Genomic DNA, 27,892 nt, shown 5'->3' on the forward strand with positions numbered 1-27,892 from the left:
ATAATATTTTATTAGTGTATATAAATAATGTGTTGGTTGTTTTATATATAATAAAACACTATTAATTCTTAACAGATAACCCTCTTATAAAGAAGGGAGCTGAAACTATTCCAAGTGAGGTAAGGGAACTTGAGAGAGAATTTCTAATAGTTACTATTTTATAAAAGGATGAAATAGTTTTAAATGGAGAAATATTTATAGATGTAAAGAAAAAAGCACTCAAGAAGTTATTAAAGGGGCGTGAGGGTACAGCTCAGTGTTAGAGCGCTTGCTTAGTATGCACAAGGTCCTGGGTGAAGTCCCCAGTACCTCCACCAAAATAATTAAAAACCTGGTTACCTTCCCCTCAAAATTAAAAAATTAAAAAAAGAAGTTATTCACGTTTTCATGTTTATTTTTGTTATAAGAATGTCTTTACACTTACACAATTTATTTAAGTTAAATCACACTGTTAAAAGGGAAGTTTCAGCATCAAATGTAACATTTAAAATACATACAAATATAGGAGACAAAAGGTATTCACGAACAGAAGGGGAGAAACAAGTTAAAGCATGAAGTGCTGCACAATGATCTTAGAAATGGTTGTCACAGACCTAATTACGTTCTTTAGTTTTTTCTCTATAACAGGACTATATATTCTCTATAATAGAACTATAATAATAGTTATATTTTATAATAGAATTAAGTAGAGTTCACATAATATTATTTGCTTTTTAGCTAATTTTACAGAAGGTAGTCGTTCCATAGGGCAGTGGATTCCCATGTAAACTAATAAAAAATAAAAAGATTCTTCTGTACTACTTGACAATTAAGACAATGATTTCTATTCCTATTTGGTCAGGGGCTCCCAAAATTCCAACTAAAACTGTTTTCCACAGTCCAAGGAGAGAGAAAAAAAAGATAACACAGAGAATTTTTCATATGGCTAAATGTACTTGGCTTAACAGACTGTCCTTTCTCTTATGATACTATTCTTTGTACTATTTTGCTGTTAAAATTTCTTTTATGACATAATTGTGATTTTTATGATACTGTTCTTTGTGCCAATTTGCTATAATAAACTTTCGTCTTTTATGATATATTGGTGATAGTATAGTAACAGTAAAATGTCAGACCTCTCAATTTTCTTCTTTGAGACATTGCTGATTTATAAAATATGAATATATGAGAACCACCACTTTATAATGCAGTGTGATCATTTTTATGGATAATATTCTGTAGTCCATGGTTTCAGGCAAGCTGAGAATTTCTCAATGCTTTTAATAAAGAATGTAATAATTTACAAATATTGATGGTAACTTGTTATGATAAAAGATAAAAGTACAAATGATTTTAAGTCTGGTTTGTTAGTTTAAAATATTTCCTAGTCGGTAATGATTAATCAGTGGCTTTTTTTTTTTTTGATATATTTTCTAGTTACTGGATAATGATGGTAAGAAAAGCCTGATTCTACCAACTTTAAACCAGTCAGGTGAAGATGATTCCAGTGTTGTTGCTCCTAAAAGTGGTGCGTCAACAAAGCAAATAGATACTCCGTTGCCCACTGTTCCTAGCCTGACATTAACAGAAGAAGACTTAATACCAGCTTTAGAGGAATACCAGCCAGTAGCTATACCAGAGAGAAAAGTGAAAAATGTATTCTTTACATCAGAAGAAAAATTGAAGGATAGACGTCCAAGCCTTTTCAAAACAGACTCATCTCCATCAGAGGTAAAATTGAAAAATATTAATACAAATCCAGGTAGAATAAAGAGGAGAAACTTAGATTCATCTCCTATAGAAATTAGGTAGCAAAGCAACAACCTAAGCTTAGCTTGAAGAAAGAACACAAGCTTAGGTTCCCCAGATTCAGAATCAAGAGGTAGCTTTCAAAGCCATGATCCAAAGGAAGACCTTGAACTTTAAAGGTATCTGCCCTCATATTAGAAGTACGAGACTAGGAAAAACAAAATAATTCATAAATTTAAAAAATTAAATACAAATAAATTGAAAATGCATTCAATATCTCCAAGCAGAAGTCTGTCTAAGTATATCTAACATTCCTACCCTACTCATCAAGTTAGGAGGAAAAACCCTTGAAGGAAAAGCAAAGTGAGCTGAGATACCAGTAATACAAAGCAGTGTCACGGGTTGGTATGAAGTTCACCTGGAAATGTAACATAACAAAATCGAAATTCAAAGGGAAGTCTGGGAAGGTACTTCAGTGGAAGTTTTTAATGAAACTATAGGAAGTAGCATGTGTGCTCCCCGTTACAAATAATTTCATAGTTTAAAATGAAAATGATCTGAATGTAAATTTAAAGGTATATCAGGGTAAAGCATTTCTCAAAATGATGGTTATTCTACTTAGATCTTTATGTCTTATTTAAAGCAGTTTAAAATTATATACTGGTCAGTGAGGAAACCATCTGAGTTCTAAGTAAGTTTCTACCTCTGAATACTTCAGCAAGCTTGGGCATCTAAATCTCTATTTTCTCATCTATTGAATGTATAGATCATACTAGGTCCTTTCTAAATTCCTTTCCAAATTCCAAAAGATACAATTTTATTAAATATCTCTAGTTGGGGAATTACTCTTAATTACCTAGAGCAATACCCTAACCAATGTAACTTAACAAGAAAAACATTCTTGTTTTTACTGAATATGAAAGTAATATACAATCATCATAGGAAATTTAGAAAATAGAAGCATAAAGGAGAAAATAGAAGTAGTTATAATTGTACTGCCACATTTAATAATTTTATTTCCTATCAGTCTTTGTTATGCACATATATATCTCTTATTTATTTTTGAAAACTTGGATTAAACTATATGTATATATAATTTTATATTATCCTTTTTTAAACTTGACATTATAAGCATGTTACCTGGATTTTTTAAAAAATTTAGAAGATGTAGATTATTATTAAATACAGATATTCAGTAATTTTAAACATTTTCTATATTTTTGGACATTAAGCTTGAAATTAATATCCTTTTACCTGTTTATTTCTACCTGTGATTATCTCCTCATATATTTATAGAAATGGCAAGTTGACAAATTGCTTCCCTGAAAGACTGTACCGCTTTATATTCTCACCAATGATATTTGCGTATTGATACTTTAAATAATGATGAAAACTTTTTCATGCTTATTAGCCATTTTGATTTTCCCTGTGAGTAGACAGATTATGTCCATTCTTTTTCTGTTGAGTACCTGGTGATGTTGTTTAGGTTTTATAATGAGCTCTCTTGGTTATTATAAGGATATTAACCATGTATATTCATGGCACATACTTTTTCATAGTTTGTGGTTTGCCTTTTAATTTCTTTATTGAGTCTGACTTCCAAAATATTCAGTTTTAATTTGGTAAGTGAGTTATTTATTGCTGCATAACAAACTACCATTTATATATATTTCTCAAGATTGTGTGGTGCTTAGCTAGGCAGTTGTTTTGCTTAGTTGATTTTGGCTTGCCTGTAACTATCTGGGAGCTTGATTGGGCTGGGACACTCATGATGGCTCACTTATGTGTCCTACACCCTGATGGGAACAGCTAAAGCTCTGTGGTCAGTTGGGATGCATGGACATCCCAATTAGTTGATTAAAAAATTAAAAATAGGACTACCGTATGATCCAGCAATCCCACTTCTGGGTATATATCCAAAGGAATTGAAACCAGGATCTCGAAGATATATTTACCTACCCATGTTCATCACAGCATTATTCATAATAGCCAAGATATGAATGCTACCTAAGTGTCCATTGACAGATGGATTTTAAAAGTACGATATATAACATACAATGGAATATTATTCAGTTAAAAGAAAGAGGGAAATCCTTTTGCAACAATGTGGATGTACCTGGAGTATGTTATGTTAAGTGAAATAAGCCAGACAAAGAGAACAAGTACTACATGATGGTGCTTATGTGTTGAATCTAAAATAGACAAACTCACAGAAGCAGAGAGTGAAATTGTGGTTGCAGGGTTTGGGAGAGGGGGAAATGGAAATATTAGTCAAAGGGTACAAGGTTTGGATTATACAAGATGAGTAAATCCTGGAGATCTACTGAACCGCATAGTGTGTGCAGTTATCAATACTCTGTTGTATACTTAAAATTTTGCTATGTTAAGTTTTCTTATTACAAAATAATACTAAAAATAAATAAGAGGTGGGAATGTAAGTTGGTGCAGCCACTATGGAAAACAATATGAAGTTTCCTCAAAAAATTAAAAATAGAACTGTCATACGGTACAGTAATTCCACTTCTGGGTATGTATTTGAATAAAACAGAATCACTATCTCAAAAAGATATCTGCATCCCATGTTGACTGAAGTATTATTTACAATAGCCAAGATATGGAATAACCTAAGTGTCCATCAATAGATGAATGGATAAAGGGAATGTAGTATACATACACAATGCAGTATTACTCAGCCATAAAAAAGAAGGAAATCCTGTGATTTGCAACAACATGGAAGGATCTTGAGGGCATTATGGTAAGTGAAATAAATCAGACAGAGAAAGACAAATGCTGCATAGTTTCACTTATATGTGGAATTTAAATAACAAAAACCAAACTCATTTATACAGAGACCAGATTTGTGGTTACCAGAGGTGCATTTTGCAGGGCAAAATTATTAACCTGTTGGTTACCAGAGGTGCATTTTGCAGGGCAAAATTATTTGCGGGGCAAAATTATTAACCTGTTGGTTACAAGATATAAGTCCTTGGGATATAATATACAGCATAGTAACTGTAGTTAACAATACTGTGTCATATATTTGAAAGTTGCATATAGTAAATCTTTAAAGTTCTCATCACAAGAAAAAAAGTATAAATGTGTGGCAATGGATATAAACTAAACTTACTGTGTAACCATGCTGCAATATATACATATATATATACACATAATCTTTATATAAACCTAAAATTAATACAATATTGTATGTCAATTATATTTCAATAAAAATAAATATGTTTTAAGCATGTAGGAAACTTTAAGAGTTACAGCCCAAAGTATAATAATAATATTTAGCCACATGGTTACTTTTTCCAGGGTTCTTTGTTAATATGGGTTCGAATTATTGTCTAGTGTCCTTTCTTTTCAGCCTGGGAGATTCCCTAATCATTTCTTGTAAAGCAGAAATAATAGTGACAAAACCCTCTAGCTTTTATTGATCCAGGAATATCTTAGTTCTTCATTTTTGAAGAATGGTTTTACTTGTTGTAGGATTCTTGATTGACAGTTTTTTCTTTCCACTGTCTACTAACTTATGGTTTGTGATGAGAAATTGGCTACTAATCTTATTGATGAAATTTGTATGTGATGAGTCACCTTTTTCTTGCTGCTTTTAAGTTCTCTCTTTGTCTTTTGTGAGTTTGATTATAATATGTCTTGATGTATATATCTTTGAGTTTATCCTCCTTGGAGTTTGTTGAGCTTTGGGGGTATGTAGATTCATGCCTTTTAGTAAATTTGGGAAGTATTTGGCCATTATTTCTTTAAATATTCTTTCTGACCATTTCTCTCTCTTTTCCTTTGACTCCTATAATGTGTACGTTGGTATATTTGATTGTTGTCCCCCAGGTCCATTAGGCTCTGTTCATTTTTCTTTATTCTTTTTTCTTCCTGCTCCTCAGACTAGATAACTTTAATGTACTATCTTCAATTTACTGATTCCATCTTTTATCTGCTCAATATGCTTTTGAACTCAAGATTTTTTTATTTCAATTATTATATTCTCTGATGAATTTCTATTTGGTTCCTTTTTCTAATTTCTATTTCTTTATTATATATATTTTTTGTTCATTGTTTTCTTGGTTTCCTTTAGTTGTTTGTACATGAGTCCCTTTAGCTCTTTAAGCATATTTTAAAAAGTTGTTTTATTTTATTAAAAATGTTTTTTTTTAATTGAAGTATAGTTGGTTTACAATATCATGTTAATTTCTGGTGTACAGCATAGTGATTCAGTTATACATATATATATTCCTTTTCATATTCTTTTTCATTATAGGCTATTACAAGATATTGAATATAGATCCCTGTGCTATACAGTAGGACCCTGCTGTATATCTATTTTTTATATAGTAGTTAGTATCTGCAAAACTCGAACTGCCAGTTTATCCCTCATTCCCCACGCCTAGACCCCAGTAACTGAAAGTTTGTTTTCTATGCCTGTGAGTCTGTTTCTGTTCTGTACATAAATTCATTTGTCTAATTTTTTTTAGATTTCACATGGAAAAATACCATGTGATATCTCTTTATGGCTTACTTCACTTACTATGACAATCTCCAAGTCTATCCATGTTGCCACAAATGGCATTATTTCATTCTTTTTTATGGCTGAGTAATATTTCATTATATATACACACACACACACACACACACACACACACCACATCTTCTTTATCCAGTCATCTGTTGATGGACATTTAGGTTGTTTCCATGTCTTGGCTATTGTAAGTAGTGCTGCTATGAACATTGGGGTGCATGTATCTTTTTGAATTAGAGTTTCATCCAGATACATACCCAGGAGTAGGATTGCTGAATCATATGGTAACTCTATTTTTAGTTTTTAAAGGAATCTCCATACTGTTTTCCATAATAGCTGCACCAAACTGCATTCCCACAAACAGTATAGGAGGTTTCCCCTTTCTCCACATCTTCTCCAACATTTATTGTTTGTGGACTTTTTAAATGATGGCCAAAGAAAGTTGTTTTAAAACCTTTGTCTTGTAAATCCAATAGCTGGGCTTCCTCATGGGACATTTCTATCAATGAATTTTCTTCCTATGAATGGGCCATATTTCTTGTTTCTTTGTATGCCTTGTTTTTTGTTGTTGTTAGAAATTGGCACTTTAAATATTATAATGTTAACTCTGGAAATTAAATTCTTCTTCTTCTCCAGAGTTACTGTTGTTGATTTTAAAGGGCTGCAGTCACATTTCTTTAGTGACCTATCCAAACTATTTTTTTTTTTTACAAAGGCTATATTCCTTGTCATTTGTGGTCAGTCACTGAAATCTCTGTTCCATTATCTCAGTGGTGAGCTAATGACCTGACAGATTTCTTAAAACACCAAAATTTAGCTGTCCTTTTTTTTTTTAATTAACCAATCCCTGGCTGCTATGAGTTTTGTATGAGATTATGGAGTTTGAAACAGTTATCTGTCAATCTTTGATAGTTTATATGTTTCAGTGAAGAGATGAATTCTTTGACCACCTTACCCTACCATTTTTCATGATATCACTTCTCCATTCACTTTTGATATGTTTTCTTTGATATTAACCTTATTTTTATTTTATCTTTGAAGTTACTATTTTTGTTCCCTAGGGCTTAGAGAGAATAAGAAGTCAGTTATATACAAAGTAATGTCATTTTTTTTTTTGATGCTTGCCATTTCCTACCTCAACAGCCTACTAATATTATATAAATAAGAGAATTATTTTCCTTATGTAAAATAAAGCCAAATGGTAACACTGGATCTCACTTTATTATTATTTATAGCCATCAGTAATGCCAAGTTTAAAAATCATATTGATATTTAATTGTTTTTCTATTTGCCTTCTCTCATCTGTTTTTATTTCAGAGTTCATATTGTTCCTTTAGCTCAGTGAATGAAAATTTAAATATCCCTAATAGTGTAGGTAAGTAATGGTTTGTATATATAGCTGTAATTTTCAAATATTCAGTGAATTAAGAACATGAACTCATGTAAAATAATTATTATCAAGATATTCCTTCAAATTACACTAAGATATTTGTGATTACTGACATGAAAACCTATGGAATTATAATATTAGTAGGAGATCAAGCAAAACAAAATACAGGTGGCCTTAAGATCCTAGATATTTATTTTACATGCATGAAAAATTTAAGGAGTTCTGAGGTATCATTAATGAAGACACATTTGACATATCAATAAAGCCAAAGGTGATATTCAAATTACTTAACAACCAGTATAGTATAAGCAGGGAGCATCCAGACCAGACAACGCTGTTGGACCAGGATTCTGGAGGTCCCTTGCTGTGCCATGTTGGGGTTGAAGGAAATGGGAGGTTCCTAAGGGATTCAAGGTAGCCAGGGCAATGAATGTGAGATGGACACTTGGACATCTTGAGGCAACAACTTTTTACAGTTTAGTACAGAGCTGGTTTAATATTTAACAAGTGGAACATGGCTGTGTAGTAACTGAATATTCATCCAGAGGAGATTAGTAATCTAATTAAAATGAGGAGAAAATAAGATAATGAAAACCCTTGACAGGGAAGATGAGCAGCAAGCACATTTCTTTGTAATCTGAAAGCATCCTTGAGCTGTAGAGAGTGTCCTCTAATTAAGAACTTACTGGGGAATAGAAGATGGAAAAAAAATATATATATATATTTTTAAAAAGGACATACAGGGAAAATATCTGATGAAAGTGTGACTGAGTAGTATCCTTTTAGAAGAATCCCCCAAAAAGGGAGGTTGGGCTTATCTTGAATAGTTAAATGTAGTGAAATGAAAATGATTACAAATTAATGCTTTAGCCATATATGTCTTTGTATTTATACATATGCATACATATGTATATGTATTTATACATCTGTTCTGTAGAATACTAACAATTCTAAGAACATATATTGGGTGCAGGAAGCTTTTTGAAAACATAGGATGTTAGTTTTAGGAATACTTTAAATATCAGGAAAAATTTAAAGTACACCTAACTTACAATTTATTCTAGAAGAAAAAGTTACCATTTGGAATAGCATTTAGGAATAATAAGACATCCTGGAAGACTAGGATACTTGGGTACCCATGATATGATTCCTACAAGACTTTCATTCTAATATCCTTTGCAATCTAATCATAAAAGAACTTTTGGAGTAAATCTAATAGAATAGCAGGAAAACTCCTTATTTTATTATTTCTGACTATTCCTTGAAAAGGAGAAATTATCTATCAAGTAATAGAAAATATTAATGAGGGGATAAATTGGATCTCACCCCTGCCTTGCCACTAACTAGCCTTGTGACTTTAGGCAACCATTTGTCTTACAAAAGCCTTGATTTTCCCATTTTAAAAATGAAAGAATGAAGCTAGATATTGAGAAAATATTTCAGTACTCCCTTGCGGTTGTCTTACATTGCCTTCTTTAATCTTCATAGCTTTGTAAACATTTTACATGTATTAATTTATTTAATAGTCATACGACCCTGTGAAATTGACACTATTATCCTAGTTTTATAGATGAGGCAACTGAGGCATAGAAAGGCTAACTAGTTTGAAAATTCTATAAAAGAAGTCTGTGAGACAAGCCAGTGGTCCACTCTCCTCTGAAGAGTAAAGAGGACACTTTATAAGCAGCGTCAAAACAAAATCAGAATTGGAAAAAACATCAATGGTGTACCTTTGAAAAAGTTAATGCTTAGAGTTAAAAACAGTGGTTTTTTTATTGCTCACTCCTATTTGCTCTTGGTCAGGTTATTAACTTTTTTGGATTTTTCTCCTATTTAAAATGAGGGAGATGGTTTTAAGACTGTTTGGTCTCCAGTTTCTCTAAAAATCTATATTCCTAAATTTATATCTGATCAGAGTCTTTTAAAAACTATTCAAGATTCCTAAATCTATTTTAAAATGGCTTTATTATATTTTGCATTACACTTTTCGGTTTACTTATGCAGACTAGTCTTACATAATTAACCTAATACTTCTATAGATACATTATATAAAATAAAATGCAGTACATTAAAGAGTTCATTTAGTAGGGTTCATACAGCACTCTTGCTAAATTTCTTAAATTAGCATTACCTTTAAGCAAATTAGAGGCATATGCCTCGCCCAGTTACTTGGGAGCTATTTTCATAGACACCCTCTGGCTCTGATGTTTATGCACATTTATCTTAGCCCAGCAGCACAATTCATTGAAGACCGTGGTCGCTCCTCTCCATACTTTATACATTCTCTTGAGTTTATTATGTAAGATTCCTCTCTAGGGTTATGAATTGAATTGAGGAAATACATAATTATTCATGAAAGGTATCTAGGATGTAGACTGTTGGTCCACACAGCTTTCAGAGTTGGTTATGTATAGCAAATGTGTGATGGAAGATTACCCACATGACTGCTAGAGGACAGGCTAAACTGAGGCTCCGAGAAGGATGAGTAAAAGTAATCTTTTTAATGTCAAGTCAAGCTCAGCTTTGAATAAGGTGCATAATCTTTAACAGCCACAGACAATTCAGAACCACCTAGAGTGCAGTAATGAGACTTCCTTTTTTTTTTTTTTTATAAGTTTTTACTTCACTTTTCGAACTGGCAGGAAGAACCAGAAGAGTAGAAGTATTCAATACATTGACTATAATCTGACTAAAAGACAATCTTTTATTTACATAAAATACAGTGCATGATGACATTTAATTTTAGTAACAACATATGCATTTTAACAATCAGAGTTAGTCGATGACAGATCCAAGGGGGCAGTGTGTCAGGGGTCAGAAGAGAGGGAGTAGCAATGACGGTAGCAATAACAGCGAAATTTACATTTGGTTGTGTTTATTAGGTTCCAGACACAGTGTTAGATGCATTAGCTCTTTAAACCACACAGTCCTATGAGAGGGGATTTCACCCTCTGACAGATGAAACTGAGACAGAGAGAGGCAAGAAGATAACTTGTCCACTGTGAGATGGTTAGTTAGTTGCAGAGACCGAGCTTAGGCTGTCAGGTTCCAGCCCCCTCTGCTCTTAACTGCTGTGCTGTACACGTTAGAGACATGTCTATAGAGCACCCTTGTCAAATGCCACAAATGCTAACTTAATTATATTATTTTTAAATTCTTTTTCAGTTGAGTTAATGCAAGATAAAGACTTTGGACAGAAAAATACAAACAGAAAAGGAAAATCAGTGAGTAGATTGATATATCCTTTAAAAACCATTGTTAACATTTTACATTGTTTTGAATTAATTAATATTTACTGACAGTATTCTGTCATCAAGAAAGCATATGCTTTATTATTGTGAACTTATTAATTTATTGTAAATTAATTTTACTTGTATTTATTTTATCATAGTTTATTATAAATGTATAAATTATTATAAAGCAATACAAATATAAAATTAACTCTAGCAATATGTACTATTTAATTCTTTGCTTCTGCCTCTCCTCAAATGGCTGTTGCTCAATAGGCAACTCACAGTAGTACCAGGAAAACATAGACTATCTCTGCCCAGCTGCTGCGATATTAACACTTTTAAAGAAGCCATCCTCCTCATCCCAATTTTCCATTAATACTTGAAATTAACTATACTGGATTCCTTTTTCTGCATCTTAAGAATTTTCAGTTGTTCAGCGTTCAACTGTCTAAATGCCATGGCAGGCTAACAGCAGTATTTCAGAAATGGAAGAAGGGTTATGTGGCTTAGGGTGAGGATCAGGCAAAAAAAAAAAAAAAAAAAAAAAAAAAACCCACAGAGATGAAAGGTGAGAAGAGAAAGCAAAACTTGGTCTACTTCATATTTTGCACTCAGTAGTTAATGAACCATGCTCACACCAGGGGAAAGATTCTAAGCCCTAAAAGACCTGTAAGTGCTTCTCTTTGTAATTTTTAATGACTGACTTCTTAATTCAAGCATTAGAACCATGCTAACTCTCTTTTGTAGAGAGTAGAATTTGATATAAGAATGTCTTGGACTCTGTGCAAAAGGGCTTAGTCACTTTAAAGACAGAAATCCCAATTGTCCAGGACATTACTTATTCTAATCTTCCATCCAGTTGTCCCAATAAGCTATTAAAATATCCTGGAAATTGAATGTTTTGGTTTTCAAACTACTTTTTCCAGGCTCATGCTCTAAAAAGAGCACAAAAATCCCACTTGATTACTGTTCTAAGTGTTATTTAGGGAAAAAGTTGCATAATATCTACAAGATATCTTATTGTTACAGAAAGAGTACAAGACTTTGAGTCACAAGATTTGGATTCTGGCACCAGTTTCTTCACTATTAGCTGGGGTTATACAGAGATTAATTCATGTAACATTTATTGACTACCTACTGTATAGCAGGCACCATGCTGATTAATAGTTAACAATAATATACTATAGGTGGGTGTCTATTAAGCTTTTTATGTGCATTATTTTATTTAATCCTTACAGCAAAGTAGGCATTGTTATTGTATACATTTTGCAGATGAGGAAATGGAGGCTCAGTAAGTTTAGATGAGGGAGTTGGGATTTGACCCTAGAATGCATATGATTAACCACCTTCTCCTGCCCCCCTGATCTTAAGTAACTAAAAATGTATTAGTGAATATAGCTGACAGAAAAGGGGAATTATAATACATCTGTAATACTGAATAAGTGGATAGGATGCCTTGGGAGCATTCTGTGAAGAATGTACCTAACAGAACTGGGGCAGGAGAGGGAGGGTAGATATGGGGGTAATGAAAGGCCTTTTTAACCAAAAAGTGTGATTCAGTGTGATTAATATATGTAAAATATTTTCCAGTGCCTTGCCAGCTTCATTGTGTTGGTTGAATTGAACTGAACCCTCATGGAATGGCATTCGCAGGACCATTCAAGCAATTCATATTGTGATAGGATCAATGAACTAGAGAAACAAAGATTTTATGTCTATTCCAACTCTGACTATTTTAACAAAGACAAATTTTATCAGAAATATGCAGCCCTAAGGGTCTTCAGAGTATTCACTTAGAGACTCCTAAGCAAAGTACAAACCACCTGCTAAATGACAGGGCACTATGATCTTTAATCATAGTGGTTCATCTCCTTTACCAGCATGTAAGCATCGTGACAGCTAAGAATTTGTGTCTTGTATTCCCAGCATCTAGAACAATGTCTGGAACCTAGGAACTTGACAACAAGTTTTTCAACAAGTGCCTACTATGTGCCAGGTACTGTGGCTATAAAAATGAAAAGAATGTAGCTCTTGACTTCAAAGACTTTATAGCCAGAAAGAGGAAAAGACTTACTTGGAATAAACCATTACATTACAGGAACACGATTGTTCTAAAGGAGATAAATTTATAAAGCACAGTATGCATAAGCAAAGTAAAACTGACAGATAAAGATGATCTGACAGTTGGGTTAAGATTGGGCTTGACTCCATATTAACTATGGTGATTTGGCACATTACCACTAGAGCAATATCCCATCCTTTATAATTGATTATGTGACCATGGCCTTTACTAGATTGGGGCAAGGTATTTATCTCACTCATCTTTTATCTTCTGGCACCTAGCACAGTGGTACAAGGTAGTCACCAGGTGGATGTTGTATTTTACTTATTTACCATATGGGTTTTGGTTTATTACTGTTACCACTAATAGTTTCTGTCTACCAGGTGCTCTGTAACTTCCCCCTCAAGGTGTCGGTAGTGTTAGGCAAATGCTCACAAGTATACCCTAAATATGTTTTCCTATTCTCAGGGATACTGCACTCCTCACTTCCTATAAGATCACCTGCAGCCAACGTCAAAGTCCACCAGTGCATGTGGGGAACTGCATGTTATAACTCCTCAAGGTCTAGACTGGGGACAGTCAAAGCCTAGGTGGGGAGAGGGGTGTTCAACTCAATGAAAACCCTGCAAATGATAGGTATATTTCTTTGTTAGAAACACATACAGACACATACACATGCATACAATTTATATAATTGGTATACAAAAGTTCACCACTTTAAAATGTATGCAGAAGAAGAAAAGAAAGGGTAAATGGAGGATAAGGAAAAAGATTTATCACGGCATTAGGGAGAAGCACAATGGCTAACACAGCAGGAGAAAGGATAGCCTTCATATATACCAACTAGGTAGGAATCAAGATGAGATCTCCTAATTCCTAAGGTAAGGACATCCCAACTTATCTTTACAAGTTGTTACTCTAGTACTGCTGTTGTTCAAAGTACAAAATTGTTACTATAAGAGTGTAGAGAAATTAAACAGCAATGCTAAAGAAACCTACAAATTTTTAGAAGTTTTACATTAAAATGAATAGACTTCAGTTCTGCCAAGATGGAATAGCCCCATTACTCCCAGGTCTTCTCCCTTACAACTAAAAAATGTACATATAACACAACAAACAGGCATAGAAGTCTGAAATATGGAAAGAAGAAGGTAGACTGCCTGGGGATCTCAGGAGTTGAGGAGGACATGGTGGTGAGTTCTCTTAAGTTTCCTTTTTTGGATCCCCTATACTCTGAAAAGGGTGTTGCAGAAGCCTCCAACTAGAAGCTGCCAATAGACAAAAGAGTTCCAAGGAAAGCCTTTACCCACTAGCCAAGGGACCGAGAAAAGGGTGGGCTAACAGCAGAAAATTCTTTTGGCAATACCTGCCCTACTTGAGCCAAACACCAATGCAAGAACCACATGCCTTCTCTTTCCACACATGGTACCAGTCCCCCTGCTTGGACAGTGTTGGTGTGGCTAGGCTGGGAGCTTATCTTTCATTCCCTGCCTGGTGAAAGCAGGCAATGCTCTGATTCTCCCATCAGGGTCCAGTAGCCAGCTGTGCCCCTATCTGCACTTAGAGGCAATAAGATTTAACGAGGCTGTGCTGTATGGTCCTAGTCATCACTAGGCTTCATCCTCCTCACTGTGTCAGCAGGATCCAGTGGGGAACTGAGCCTCCACCCTCACCTGACGTCAGTGAGTAAAAACTAGGTGGTGAGAGGCAGGCTACATGGCACTTCGCTTCTCCCTTTGTACTGCCTGTTGTCAAGGGGCCTAGTGGAGAAATGGCCTTACACCCACACGTGGAAGCAAGAGGTGGTGCAAGTGGCTGCCCCACTTCCCTGGAAAGATGCCAGCAGGGTAGAGGGAGGGGCTCAATGTCCATCCTACTTGTCTGCAACAAGGTAGTGTGAGTCATTGCCCCATGTTTGCTAGGGCGGTGTCAGGGGAGCCTGGTGGGAAGCTGAACGTGCAGAGCCACCTGGCTGGCCCCCACGCAGCACCTCAACAGGGTGACTGCCAGCTAAAAAATATTTTGAAAGATCCAGAGTCTTGTAAGATCCAAAGAGTCCAGGATATGATTGAAAATCACTTGTCATACCAAGAACCAGGAAATCCACAACATCAATGAGAAAAGGTAATGAACAGAAGCCAATACCAAGAGGAATAGATTTGAAAATATCTAAGGACTTTAAACAACCACCATAAAAATGCCTCATCAAGCAATCATAAATTCTCCTGAAACAAATGAAAAAATAAAAATTATCAGCAGAGAAATACAAGTTATAAAAAAGACCAAATGGAAATTATAGAACTGAAAAAGATAATAACCAAAATTAAAATCTCATTGATTGGGCTCAGTAGTGGTGTGGAGATGACTGAGGACAGAAGCAGTGAACTTGAGGAATTATCAATAGAAATCAATAGAATTTACCCAACCTGAACAACAGAAAGAAAACAGGCTGAAAAAAAAAAACCACATTATTTCTGGGACCTGTGGAATAATAACAGAAGAGTTAATATTCATATTATTAGAATCCCAGAAGAAGTGGAGATGGGAGGGAGAATGGGAAGAGGGAGAAAGAAAAGAAGAAGGAGGAGGAGGAGGAAAAAGAAGTGGAAGGGGAGGAGGAGAAGGAGAAATTATTTGAAGAAATAATAGCTGAAAACATCCCAACTTTTGTGGAAGACATAAATTTATAGATTAAAGAAGCTGAGCAAAGTCCAAAGAGGATAAACCCAAAGAAATCTATACCAAGGCACAACGTTTTTACACTTCTAAAAACTAAAGAAAAAAATATCTTGAAAGCATCCAGGAGAAACACTGCATTTCCTATAGGGGAATACCTACTTGAGTAACAGTGATTTTCTCACTTAAAATCGTGAAAACCAGAGGATGTGGCACAACATTTTTTCAAGTACTAAAAGAAATGAACTGGCAACTGTGAATTCTACACCCAGCAAAAATATCCTTCAGGAGTGAAGAGGAAATAAAGGCATTCTCAGGCAAATGAAAACGAAGAGAATTTGTTGGTGCAAACATACTCTTAATGAATGGCTAAAGGAAGGTCTCTAAAAAGAAAGAAAACCATTAACAGAAGAAGGTTTGGAACTACAGAAAGAAAGAAATATCAGATGGGCAAATATTATAGACTATTTTACTTTTCATGAATTTTTAAATAATATGTGATGATTGAAACAAAGATTACAACATCACAGATTACTGCTGTGATGTGCAATGTTAAGTAGAGGAAATACTCAAGACAGTTATTTTTTTTAAGTAGGGAGAGTGAAAGGGCCTACTTGGAATTAAATTGCTATACTTGAAGAGGTAAAATATCAGTACTAGTAGAGTATAGTAAGTTAACTGAATATATTATAATACCTGGCACAACCACTAATAAAACTGTAAAAAACAATATACTCCAAAACTGTAAGTAAATCAATGTGGAATCCTAAAAAATATTCAAGTAACTCACAGGAAGGTAAGTCAAGAAAAACAAAGGAATGAGAAATAGAGGAAACAAACAGAAAATAATAACAGAATGGCAGACTTAAGCCCAATATGTCAATAGTAACCGATGTGGAAATTTAGTAAATGGTAAATGATGTAAATACACCATTAAGTAAATGGTGAATGGTCAAAATACACCATTTGGAAGACAGAGTTGGCAGTGTGAATAAAAAACATTATCCAACAATATGCTGCCTACAAGAAATTAACATCAAATACAATAACATATGTAAATTAAAAGCAAAAGAATGGGAAAAGATATGTCATGCAAAATGTAATCATTAAATTCAGCAATAGCTGTATTAATATCAGATAGAGTACATAGACTTCAGTGCAAAGAAAATTACTAGAGCCAAGTAGGGGCGTTATATAATAATAAAAGTATCAATCCACCAGGAAGACGTAATAATCCTAAAGTAAAAAAGCGTGAAAATACACAAGGCAAAATGTGATACAGCTGAAAGAGGAATGAAATTCACAATTATAGTTGGGAATGTCAACACCCTACTCTCAGTAATATATAGAACTACTAGTCAGAAAATCAGCAAGAATATTGAACACCTTGACAACACAATTAACCAACAGGATCTAACTGACATTCTATCCAACAAAGCAGAGTACATGTTTTCAAGTACACGTTGAACATTCACCTAGACCACATCCTGCACCATAAAACCAAGTTCAACACATTTAAAAGAGTTAAAACCATATATAGTGGTGCCCTCTGACCATAATGGAAAAAAGAGATTCAAGAGATTTGGGGGCTGATCAAGGAAAAATATGTAACCATGAGGTGGCAATAGTACATGTAAGCTTTATTTGAGTGACATCTTGACAGGTTTGCATGTGGGGGCAAGTCACAGCATGAGACCATCTAGGGGCTACAGCACAGAGGCTACTACTCAGAAGGAGAGAAGGACAAGGAATTTCCTAGAGGAGAGGGGTATCTGAGAGGGGGTTACATGTTTAGGTGATTTCACTCAGCAGCCTGTCAGGGAGCCTCTGGGTCAGAGAACTCCAAAGTGCAGCAGAGTCTTAGTGTCTTTATACCCCTGGGGTTTATTTTACCTATGACTAGTATATGCTGGGCACAATTTCTTGAGTATGAAAAGAAGGCAGGCACTAAAGAGCTAAAAATCTGCTTAGTTGGGTTGTATTTAAGATAATTGAGTATGTTCAAATTTTAGTCAAGTGCTGGCAGGCTTTTGAGCTAATAGGTCTCAGCCTGCTGTGAACAAGAGGGCAATATACAGAGGCCATCTTTATCTTGCTTACATAACATGGAATCAAACTAGAAATCAACAATAGACAACAGGAAAATAACCAAACACTTGGGAATTAAACAACACAGTTCTAAATAATCCACGGGTAAAAGAGGAAATCTCAAATGAAATAAAGAAAAATAGAACAGAATGAAAGTGAACATACAACATATCAAAATTGATAAGACACAGTTAAAACATCCCTGAGAGAAATGTATAGCTCTAAATGCATACACTGGAAGAGGAAAACTTTCAAATCAGTAATCCAAGCTGCCACCTCAAGAGCTTAGAAAAATAAGAGCAAAATAAACCCAAAGCAAGAAGGAAGGAAGGAAATAATAAAGAACAGAAATCAATGAAATGGAAAGCTAATAAAAAATAGAGAAAATCAAGGAAGAAAGCTGGTTCTTAATCAATAAAATTGATAAACCTCTAACAAGACTGACAAAGGTAAAAAGAAAGAAGACAGAAATCATCAAAATCAGGAATGAAACCTAGTGTACCCCTACATATATTACAATCAATAAAAAGATAATAAAGGAATAATGAAAAAATTTTATGCTCATAAATTTGACAATTTAGAAGAAATGGACCAAATCCTGGGGAAAAAAGTACAAAAAACCCCACTACAGACTAATATCTCTCATTAACTTAGATGCATAAATCCTCAACAAAATATTAGCACACCAATACTATACTGTATAAAAAGAATAATATACCATGACAAACTTTGTTATTTATTTCAGATATGCAAGTTAGTTTCAACATTTGAAAATCAATCCATGTAATGCACCGTATCAGCAGACTAAAGGAAAAAAAATCATGTGATTGTATCAATTGACATATCAAAAAAGTTTTTCACAAAATCAACACCCAATCATGATATAAAACTCAGCAAACTAGTGTTAGAGGGTCGCTTCCTCAACATAATAAAGAGCATCTACAAAAACCTTGAGACTACATTATTTTAATGGTGAAAGACTGAATGCTTTCCTTCCAAGATCAGGAACAAGGCAAAGATGTATGCTCTTACTATTCTTTTTCAATATAGTACTTCAAGTTTTCGCCATTGTAATAGAGCAAGAAAAGGAAATAAAAGTCACACAGATTGGAAAGGGAAAGATGGAATAAACTGTCTCTATTTTCAGATGAAAGAATTATGTAAAATACCAAGGAGTCTACAAAAAACAAAACAAATCAGTAGTACTAATAAGTGAGTTCTGCAGATTGAAGGATAAAAATTCAAAATGGAAAAATCAGCAGAATTTCTATGTACTAACATGTGGAAGCAAAAACTTTAAATATAACATTTACAGTAATTCCAAAGAAAATCAAATAAATAATAAATCTAACAAAATAAAGGATCCAGATGATAAAATTATAAAATGTTGATGGAAGAAATCAAAGATCTAAATAAATAGACATACCATGTTCATGAATGGGGAAACTCAACATAGTAAAGATGTCCACTCTCCTCAGATTGACCTATAGATTTAATGCAATTTCTATCTAAATTCCAGCTCTTTGTAAACATAGACAAGATTATTCTAAAATGTATATAGAAAGACACAAGTCCTAGAATAGCTAAAATCACATTTAAAAAGAAGAAAGTAGGAGAAATCATTTTACTATATGAAGGCCTACTATGTAACTATAGTAATCAAGAATCAAGATAGCGTATGGTATTAGAGGAGAGAGAGGCACACAGATCAAGACAACAGAAGAGACATCACAGAAATAGACCCACAAAAATACACCCAACTGATTTTTGACAATGATGCAAAAGCAATTTAATGGAGGATGATAGCTTTTTCAAGTAGTGCTGGAGCAACTGGACGTGATGGGCAAACAAAACCAAACCTTGACCTAAGTTTTATATCTAAAATAAAAAAACAGTAATAAAATTCAGTACTGATGAAATGTGGAGAAATTGCTGATGGAAATGTAAAATTTTATAACCACTCCTGAAAACAGTTTGGCAGTTTTTCAAAATACCAAATATGCAACTGCCATATAACCCAACAGGTACACTCTTGGGCATTTATCCCAGGCAAAGTAAGTCTTATGATCACAAAAAAACCCTGAACACAGATATTTATAGCAGCCTTACTATAATAGTAAAAAAATGGAAACAACTCAAATATTCTTTAACTGGAGAATGGCTAAATAAACTGTGCATGGAATAATACTTAACAGTAAATACAAAGGAACACTGATACATACAACAGCCTGGATGGATTTCCTGAGAATTATGCTGAGTTAAAAAAAACCCAATCCCAAAATGTCCTACATTACTGTATGACTTCATTTATATAACATTCTTGAAATTACAAAATTATAAAAATGAAGAACAGATTAGTAGTTGCGAAGCATTAAGTAGGAGGTGAAAGCAGGAAAGAAATGGGTGTGACTATAAAGGGCCATTAGGGATCCTTGTGGAAATATTCTACATCTTAACTGTATAATGTCTATATCCTGGTTGTGATGTTTTACGAAAGTTTCACAAGGTGTTACTCTTGAATAGGAAACTGAATAGGAGGTGGATGGTCTCTATGTTATTCCTTTCAACTGAACAGAAGTCTACAATTATTTCAAAACGAAGAATCTAATTTTTTAAAAAAGGAAGAAGATTTACCTTAAATATTTTTCTTAAGGGTGTTAGTTGGACCTGTACATGACAGATTAAACTAAGTTGAACAAGATAAATTCAGTAGGTAACCCATAAATCATAGTTTACATGTAGTCAACAGAATTAGAAGGTTGAAAGAATCTGTCACCTGGGGTAACAGGCTTGTAAATTGAAGATACATCAGAGTTCTAGAACAAATTCCTGAAAGTCTAAGCTAATTGCTTCATAAACAAGTCACAAACTCTTCAGAATTCTATGGTAAAATAAACTTTGAAGTTTGAAGTTAAAAGAAGAGTTTTTTTATGAGCCAGGGTAGACAGTGTGTTAAAGAAATGCAGTATTTTGAGACAAACTTCTGGAGTGTTAATCTGAATTGGAAAGGACTAACATCTCTTTTAACTCATAGCTGATTCAGGTGACAGTCTTTCAATAGTTCCTTCACATTTTTAGAGCCCCTTCATAAATTAAGATGTTCAAGATATAGCTTAGTAAGTTTCTATTTAAACCCTGACAATGACAGGATGCTAAATCATTTCCTTAAAGGTCAGGATGCAAGAAAGGAATGGGGATGGGGAATTTACTTTCACCTACCAGTGAAAGGCAGTGTTTGGTGATTGTAGAGAACTAGTACAATATAGTAAAAAAGAGCTTGGGTTTTACCAAGCAGAAATATCTAGGTTCATATGAGATTCTTCCACTAACCGGTTGTATAACTGGGCAATTTACATCTGAGTTTCAGTTTTCTCATCTGCGAAATGAGTATACTGTCAATCTATCCCAAATAATTTTAAAGGGCTTGGAACATAATAGTCACTTTCTAAGTGGTAAGTATAATCTTTATTCACCAGGACATATATATTACAGGATAAATATGAGAAGTAGAATTGTTGGATCAAAGTGTATGAGCATATTTAATTCTGATAGATACTGCCAGATTGTCCTTTAAACCAGATTTACTAATTTGCATTTGCATTTGCACCCAACATGTAGGAAAATACCCATTATCCCACAGCCTGGTCATTTTTGTTTTTCCAGTTTGATGCACAAAATATTTCATTGATATTTTAGTTTGTATTTTCCTGAGAATTAATGAGTAAACAATTTCATGTATTATCCATTTTTATTTGTTATTTGACTTTATAATCTCTGCTTATATTTACTAGTTAGGTTGTGTGTTTTATGTGTGAGAATGCTTTATGTATTTGGAATAACAATGCTTTATCATCTATGTTGCTTGTTACCACATTTTTTAACTTCTTTGGGGTCCTTATAGAAATTTGTAATGTTTCTGTGGTTAAATCTGGCACCTTTTCCTTTGTGGCTTTTAGTTTATATCTTCTTTAGAACATCCTTCCCCTCTCCAAGATTATGTCAGCATTTTCCTAGATGTTTTTCTATATATACTTTTTATATTTAAATACTTAATCCATCTATACTTTATTTTCTTTGTATGAGGTAAGACTTGGCATTTTTACTGAAAGGGATCGACAATTGTCTCAATACTATTTATTAACTGTTCATATAGTTAACATATTTTTGTCTGTCAATATCCCTTCTTGAGGATATTATCCCTGCCTCAACTCCAATCCTTGGTGTAGTTGGCAAACTTGACACTCTGCCTCTGTGGCTACAAGGATGACCACATAACTTGATATAAAAATATTAAGAGAAGTCTTTATTCTGGGGAATTTCAGAACTACTGCCCCTTAACCCACAGTGTTTTCCGTAGAGGCTGTACCAGTTTGCATTCCCACCAACAGTGCATCAGCATTCTCTTTTCTCCACAATCTCATCAACACTTGTTATCCGCCAGTGTTAACATCTTACATTACCATGTGACATTTGCCAAAACTAAGAAACCAGCATTAGTACACTACTGATAACTAAACTCCAGACTTTGAGTCTCACCATTTTTCCTACTAATGTCCTATTTCTGTTCCAGGTTTTAATACAGAGCACCACATTACAGTTAGTTGTCATATCTTCCCAGACTCCTCTGGTCTGTGACGGTTTCTCTGATTGTCCTTGTTTTTGTTTCTTTTCATTACTTCAATAATCTTGATGAGCACTGGCTAGGTATCCTGTATACTGTCCCCCAATATGTGCTTGTCTGGTGATTTTGTTTTTTTTTTCTTCATGATTTGACTTGGGTTATGAGATTTGGGGGAAAATACCACAATGATGAAATGCTCCTCAACACATCACATCTGGGGTTCATGATTTCTATTTGATGACCCTAGTGATATTCACCTTCACCACCTGTTTAAAGTTGTGGTTGCCAGGTTTCTCCATGGTGAAGTTACTGGTTTTTTCTCTCACTACTCTGATTTTTGGAAGCAAATCCATAAGTGTAGCCCACTTTCAAGTGTATATGTGTGTGGTGGTGGGTGGCGGGTGAGAATTAAGCTCCACTTCTTGGATGGGGGAGAATCTACATGTATTTTTTGGAATTCTTCTGTGAAGATTTGTCTCTTCTCTATTTATTTATATCATTTATTTCTATGACTATAAACTCTTACATATTTTCTATTTTGGGTTATAATCCAATATGGTTTTATTTATTTTGTCTATAAATTTTTCCAGCTTTGGCTAGTGGGACCTCTTTTGGTGTGTCCTTTGTCCCTTTGACATGCCCCCATCCTTTTGTTTTGTGAGCACTTTCATACTCTTTAGTAATATAAGATGTTCCAGGCTTATCTTGTATTTTTCTTACTCCAGTCCTAGAATCAATCATTTCTACAAGTAGTTCTAGTTATTTTACTGGAGAATGATAGTTAGAAACCAAGCTCTTGGCACTGAGTGTCCTTGTTGCTACTGTGTTAAATTTCTGTATATTTGTGATTTTCCAGTTTCCTTCTATTACTGATTTGTAGCTTGATTCCATTGTGGAAGAATAGAGTCAGTATGTGTGGAAGTTGTTTGATCAGTCTTAACTGATTATGTTTATCTATGAGTAACAAAAACTTAGAAACACTGCCTTAAGTAGTAGTGCAGTGGTTTCATGATGTCATCATGGACCCATGTTTCCTTTCTTTCTGGAATCTATCTTCAGTATGTGCATGTTACTGCAGGGTAACACAAAATGGACTCTATACCTTCAGATCACAATCTGTTCCAGACAGGAAGAAGGAAAGGGATGAAGGTCAATTAAGTACCTGTCAGCTCAGTCTGCCTCTGTTCTATTTTGTTTTGTCTTTTAATTGATGTATAGTTGATTTACAATGTGTTAGTTTCAGGTGTAGAGCAAAGTGATTCAGTTATATACACACACACACACACATACATATACATATTACATATTTTCTGTTATAGGTTATTACAAGGTATTGAATATAGTTCCCTGTGTTATACAGTAGATCTTTGCTGTTTATCTGTTTTATATACAGTAGTGTGTATCTGTTAATCCGAAACTCCTAATTTATCCCTTCTCCCCCTTTCCCCTTTGGTTACCATAAGTTTGTTTTCAATGTCTATAAGTCTATTTCTGTTTTATAAATAAGTTCATTTCTATCATTTTTTTAGATTCCACATATAAGTGATATCATGATAGTTCTCTTTGTCTGTCTGACTTACTTAACTTAGTATGATAATCTCTAGATCCATCCACGTTGCTGCAAATGGCATTATTTCATTCCTTTATATGGCTGAGTAGTGTTCCATTGTATGTATATACCATATCTTCTTTATCCATTCATCTGTCAATGAATATTTAGGTTGCTTTCATATCTTAGCAATTGTAAATAGTGCTGCTATGAACATTGGGGTGCACATATCTTTTTGAATTAGAGTTTTTTCCAGATCTATGACCAGGAGTGGGATTACTGGATCATATGGTAACTCTATTTTTAGTTTTTTAAGGAACCTCCATACTGTTCTCCATAGAGAACACCAACTTACACTCCCACCAACAGTGTAGGAGGTTTCCTTTTTTTCCCACACACTATTCAGCATTTACTATTTGTAGACTTTTTGATGATGACCATTCTAACTGATGTGAGGTGATACCTCATTGTAGTTTTGATTTGTATTTCTCTAATAATTAGCCATGTTGAGCCTCTTTTCATGTGCCTATTTGCCATCTGTATGTCTTCATTGGAGAAATGTCTGTTTAGGTCTTCTGCCCATTTTTTGATTGAGTTGTTTAGGGGTTTTTTTTGTTGTTGTTGTTATTAAGTTGCATGAGCTGTTTGAATATTCTGGAAATTAAGCCCCTGTCAGTAGCATCATTTGCAAGTATTTTCTCCCATTCTGTAGCTTGTCTGTTCTTTTTGTTTATAACTTCTTTTGCTGTACAAAAGCTTTTAAGTTTAATTAGGTCCCACTTGTTTATTTTTGTTTTTATTTCTATTACTCTAGAGACTGACCCAAAAAAATATTTCTGTGATTTATGTCCAAGAGTGTTCTGGCTGTCTTTCCCTTTAGGAGTTTTAGAATATTTGGTCTTACATTTAGAACTTTAATCCATTTTGAGTTTATTTTTGTATGTGGTATTAGGGAATGTTCTAATTTCATTCTTTTACATGTAGCTGTCCAGTTTTCCTAGCACCACCTATTGAAGACACTATTTTCTCCATTGTATAATCTTGCCTTCTTTGTCATAGATTAATTGGCCACAATTGTGTGGGTTTATTTCTAGGCTTTCTACCCTGTTTCATTGATCTATGTGTCTGTTTTTTTACCAGTACCTTTCTGTTTTGATTACTGTAGCTTTGCAGTCTAGTCTTAATCGGAGGGCCTGATTCCTCTACCTCTGTTCTTCTTTCTCAAGATTTGGAGTCTTTTGTGTTTCCTTACAAATTTTAAAATTATTTGTTCCCATTTTGTGGAAAATGCTATTGGTATTTGATAGGGATTGCACTGAATCTGTATGTTGCCTTGGAGAGTATGGTCATTTTAACAGTATTGATTCTTCCAATCTAAGAACATAGTATATCTTTCCATCTGTTTGTTTTGTCTTCAGTTTCTTTCATCAGCATCTTATAGTTTTCAGAGTCCAGGTCTTTTGTCTCCCTAGGTAAGTTTATTACTGGGTATTTTATTCTTTTTAATGTGATGGTAAGTGGGATTATTTCCTTAATTCTGCCCCTGTTTTAAGATACTCTCTCAGGAGCTTCTCCCAACAACTTCCAATTGTATGCAGTTGGCCAGAACCTTGTCATATAGCCACTCCTGTCTTTAAAGGAGGCTGGAAAATGTAGCTTTTTGAGTAAGGGTCATTTCTGCCCCTAAAAAAATTAAGATTCTTGAGATAATATGTACTTTGGGAAAATAACTATCAGTCACCAGGAGCAAGACGACTAGTTAAGAGACTGTTATTTGGGGAGAGATGATGGTGGCTTGTGCTATAGTCGTAGAGGGAGGGGTTGATGATAGGATGTGTTTGGAAACTTGATATATTTTGAAGGCAGGAGCTACAGGACTTAATGCTGGGTTAGATGTGGAAAGTAGGAGGAGGAAAAGAGTGACACAGATTTCTGGCTTAACAGTAGCTGGTGGTACCATTAACTGACAATGAGGGAAAACAGAATAGCCAATGTTTTGTGGGTTTTTTAAGTGTAGAGTGGAGTAGGGTGGTAATCTAGAGTCCTATTATGCATACATTAAATTTGAACTGCCTATTATACACCTAAGTGGAAATCAATACCCTTTTGAATTATTTCTGAAGGTACTATTTAGAATCTTTTCCAAGGGTCATCCTTCCCCCACATTCCTCAGAAATAACTTTGTTTACTCTGGGGTTAGTTCTGTTTATTCTTATTGATCCTTCACTTACATGTACTGATTTTTCTCATATATCTGGTGAGCTTTATTGGCTCAGTTTATATTTGTGAATAAAGGAATACATTGGTTGTATAGGTATGCTCTGTTTGACAGGCAGGCTTCCCTGAGGGTGTGTGGGGATGGAAGAAGACAGGCAGGATGGCTGGAGATCTTAAAACATTTCCAAAGAATGAATGTATTTCTCTCCTGGGTAGAACTTCCTTTCTTTTTATCCCCCTTCAGTTATCTGATGTGGAAATGTGAGTGCCAACAAGCTTCTCTGCCAAGACTCAGAACCCATATAGGATCTCCACCTAGGGAGATTACACATTTTCTTTAGAGAGCAGGTGTTGTTTTTTATTTTATTTTGTTGTGTTTTGTTGGTGTTTGGTGAGTGACTGGGGAAAGACAATGCTGCCAGCAATGTATTCTGTTTGCACTGAGAAAGAGAACAGTGATAAAGAAGGGTCCAAGTGATCCAGCTGTTCCAAATGCAGCTTTTTAATTAATAACTATGATGATTGCAGCATCATCTGATTTTCTTTGTATATGCTGACCTTGAATTTATTGCTTCTCAGGTCTTCCTGATTTCTGTTGTTTAAAGCTCTGCTTTTCTTGATGGGTTTTTTTTTTTTTAAAGTCAGTCTCATCTGCTTTCATATTTTCTGAATTTTCTCAGCTTTCTTGATCTTGGTGCCTCACCTTACTGATTTCCAGTATTGCCATGGGATTTGTTAACCAAAATTTTAGAAACAGAGACCTGATTGAAATAAAAAGTTGTTTATTTGGAGTTCGTTAGGACTGCAGCCTGGAAGACACAGTTTCAAGTGCTTGAATTGTATTCTGCGAGACTGCAAGATGGGGGAGGCTTATAAAAGCAAAAACTTCAAGGTTACAGCTAGTTACATGAGTTGTTTATCAAGAATTATGATTAGAATTGACAAAAAGTAAGGGTGCTTGTTAAAGTAAGGATTGGTTGGGGTCTGATATGGTTGCATAGTAACAAGAGGAGACCTTAAGACCATAAGTTTGCAGCTGGCAAGTGTTGTTCTGAATATGGCTGGTGGTGTCCTTGGGTCTAGTACAAAGAAAGTTCACATTTTGGGTGGTGCAGAGCCATGTCTGAGACCAGATCCTCAATGGCCGCCAGACTCTGCTTTTATATGCCTGAACTGTGATTACTCCATTATAATGACAATTTGTCATCATATTTGTCTTTTTGAAGTATTATTTCCTGTTAATTTGCTGGACCCTTGGGAGGTAGGAGAAACTAAACCCACATGTTCAGCCTACCATCTTGAATCTCCTGTATTGGCTTGTTTTACTGTTTTTTCCCTAGCATCCTGAGCATCTCCCTCTAATATAGTTGTTCTGGATTTTTTATTCACAAAAGTATTTTATGTTCATCTAATCAATAATACAGAATTAAACAGAGTAAAAGTTAACAGTGTCCTCTTTCCTTTCCTTTGAGAAAACAATGTTAGCATTTTGTATCCTTTCATATATTTTTCCATGGCTATATTAGGGGGGTGTTTTTATTTGTTTTGTGTTTTTCACAAAAATGAGAGTATATTTTTTTCTACTATTTATTTTTCCACTTCCTTGTTATACATATTTCATTTATTTTTAATTTTAATTTTCTACTAAATTCATTTAAACCAATGAATTTTCAAGTGTTAGAATTTAAACTTTTAAAGGGAGATTTTAGGAAATTCAAGCAAAGAAAAACAAAATGAGCAAAAAAAACCAGTGTGGAAAAGTACGAGATGTGTTTCAAGAATTCAGAGTTAGACACA

At 34.3% G+C, this 27,892-nt stretch overlaps 1 protein-coding gene across 1 annotated transcript in view; it reads left to right on the forward strand.

Annotated features, from left to right (window-relative positions):
- The window catches only part of C2CD6 (C2 calcium dependent domain containing 6), a 78,564-nt gene that overhangs the window by 39,829 nt on the left and 10,843 nt on the right, over positions 1-27,892 (forward strand). The window contains exons 12-13 of the mRNA XM_010971846.3: positions 76-119; positions 1,417-1,710. Of these exons, the coding sequence (XP_010970148.3) occupies positions 76-119; positions 1,417-1,710 (338 nt within the window). The remainder of the gene's footprint in view (positions 1-75; positions 120-1,416; positions 1,711-27,892) is intronic.

The sequence above is a fragment of the Camelus bactrianus genome, chromosome 5 (genome assembly GCF_048773025.1).
Source record: "Camelus bactrianus isolate YW-2024 breed Bactrian camel chromosome 5, ASM4877302v1, whole genome shotgun sequence".
NCBI classification, from domain to species: Eukaryota; Metazoa; Chordata; class Mammalia; order Artiodactyla; family Camelidae; genus Camelus; species Camelus bactrianus.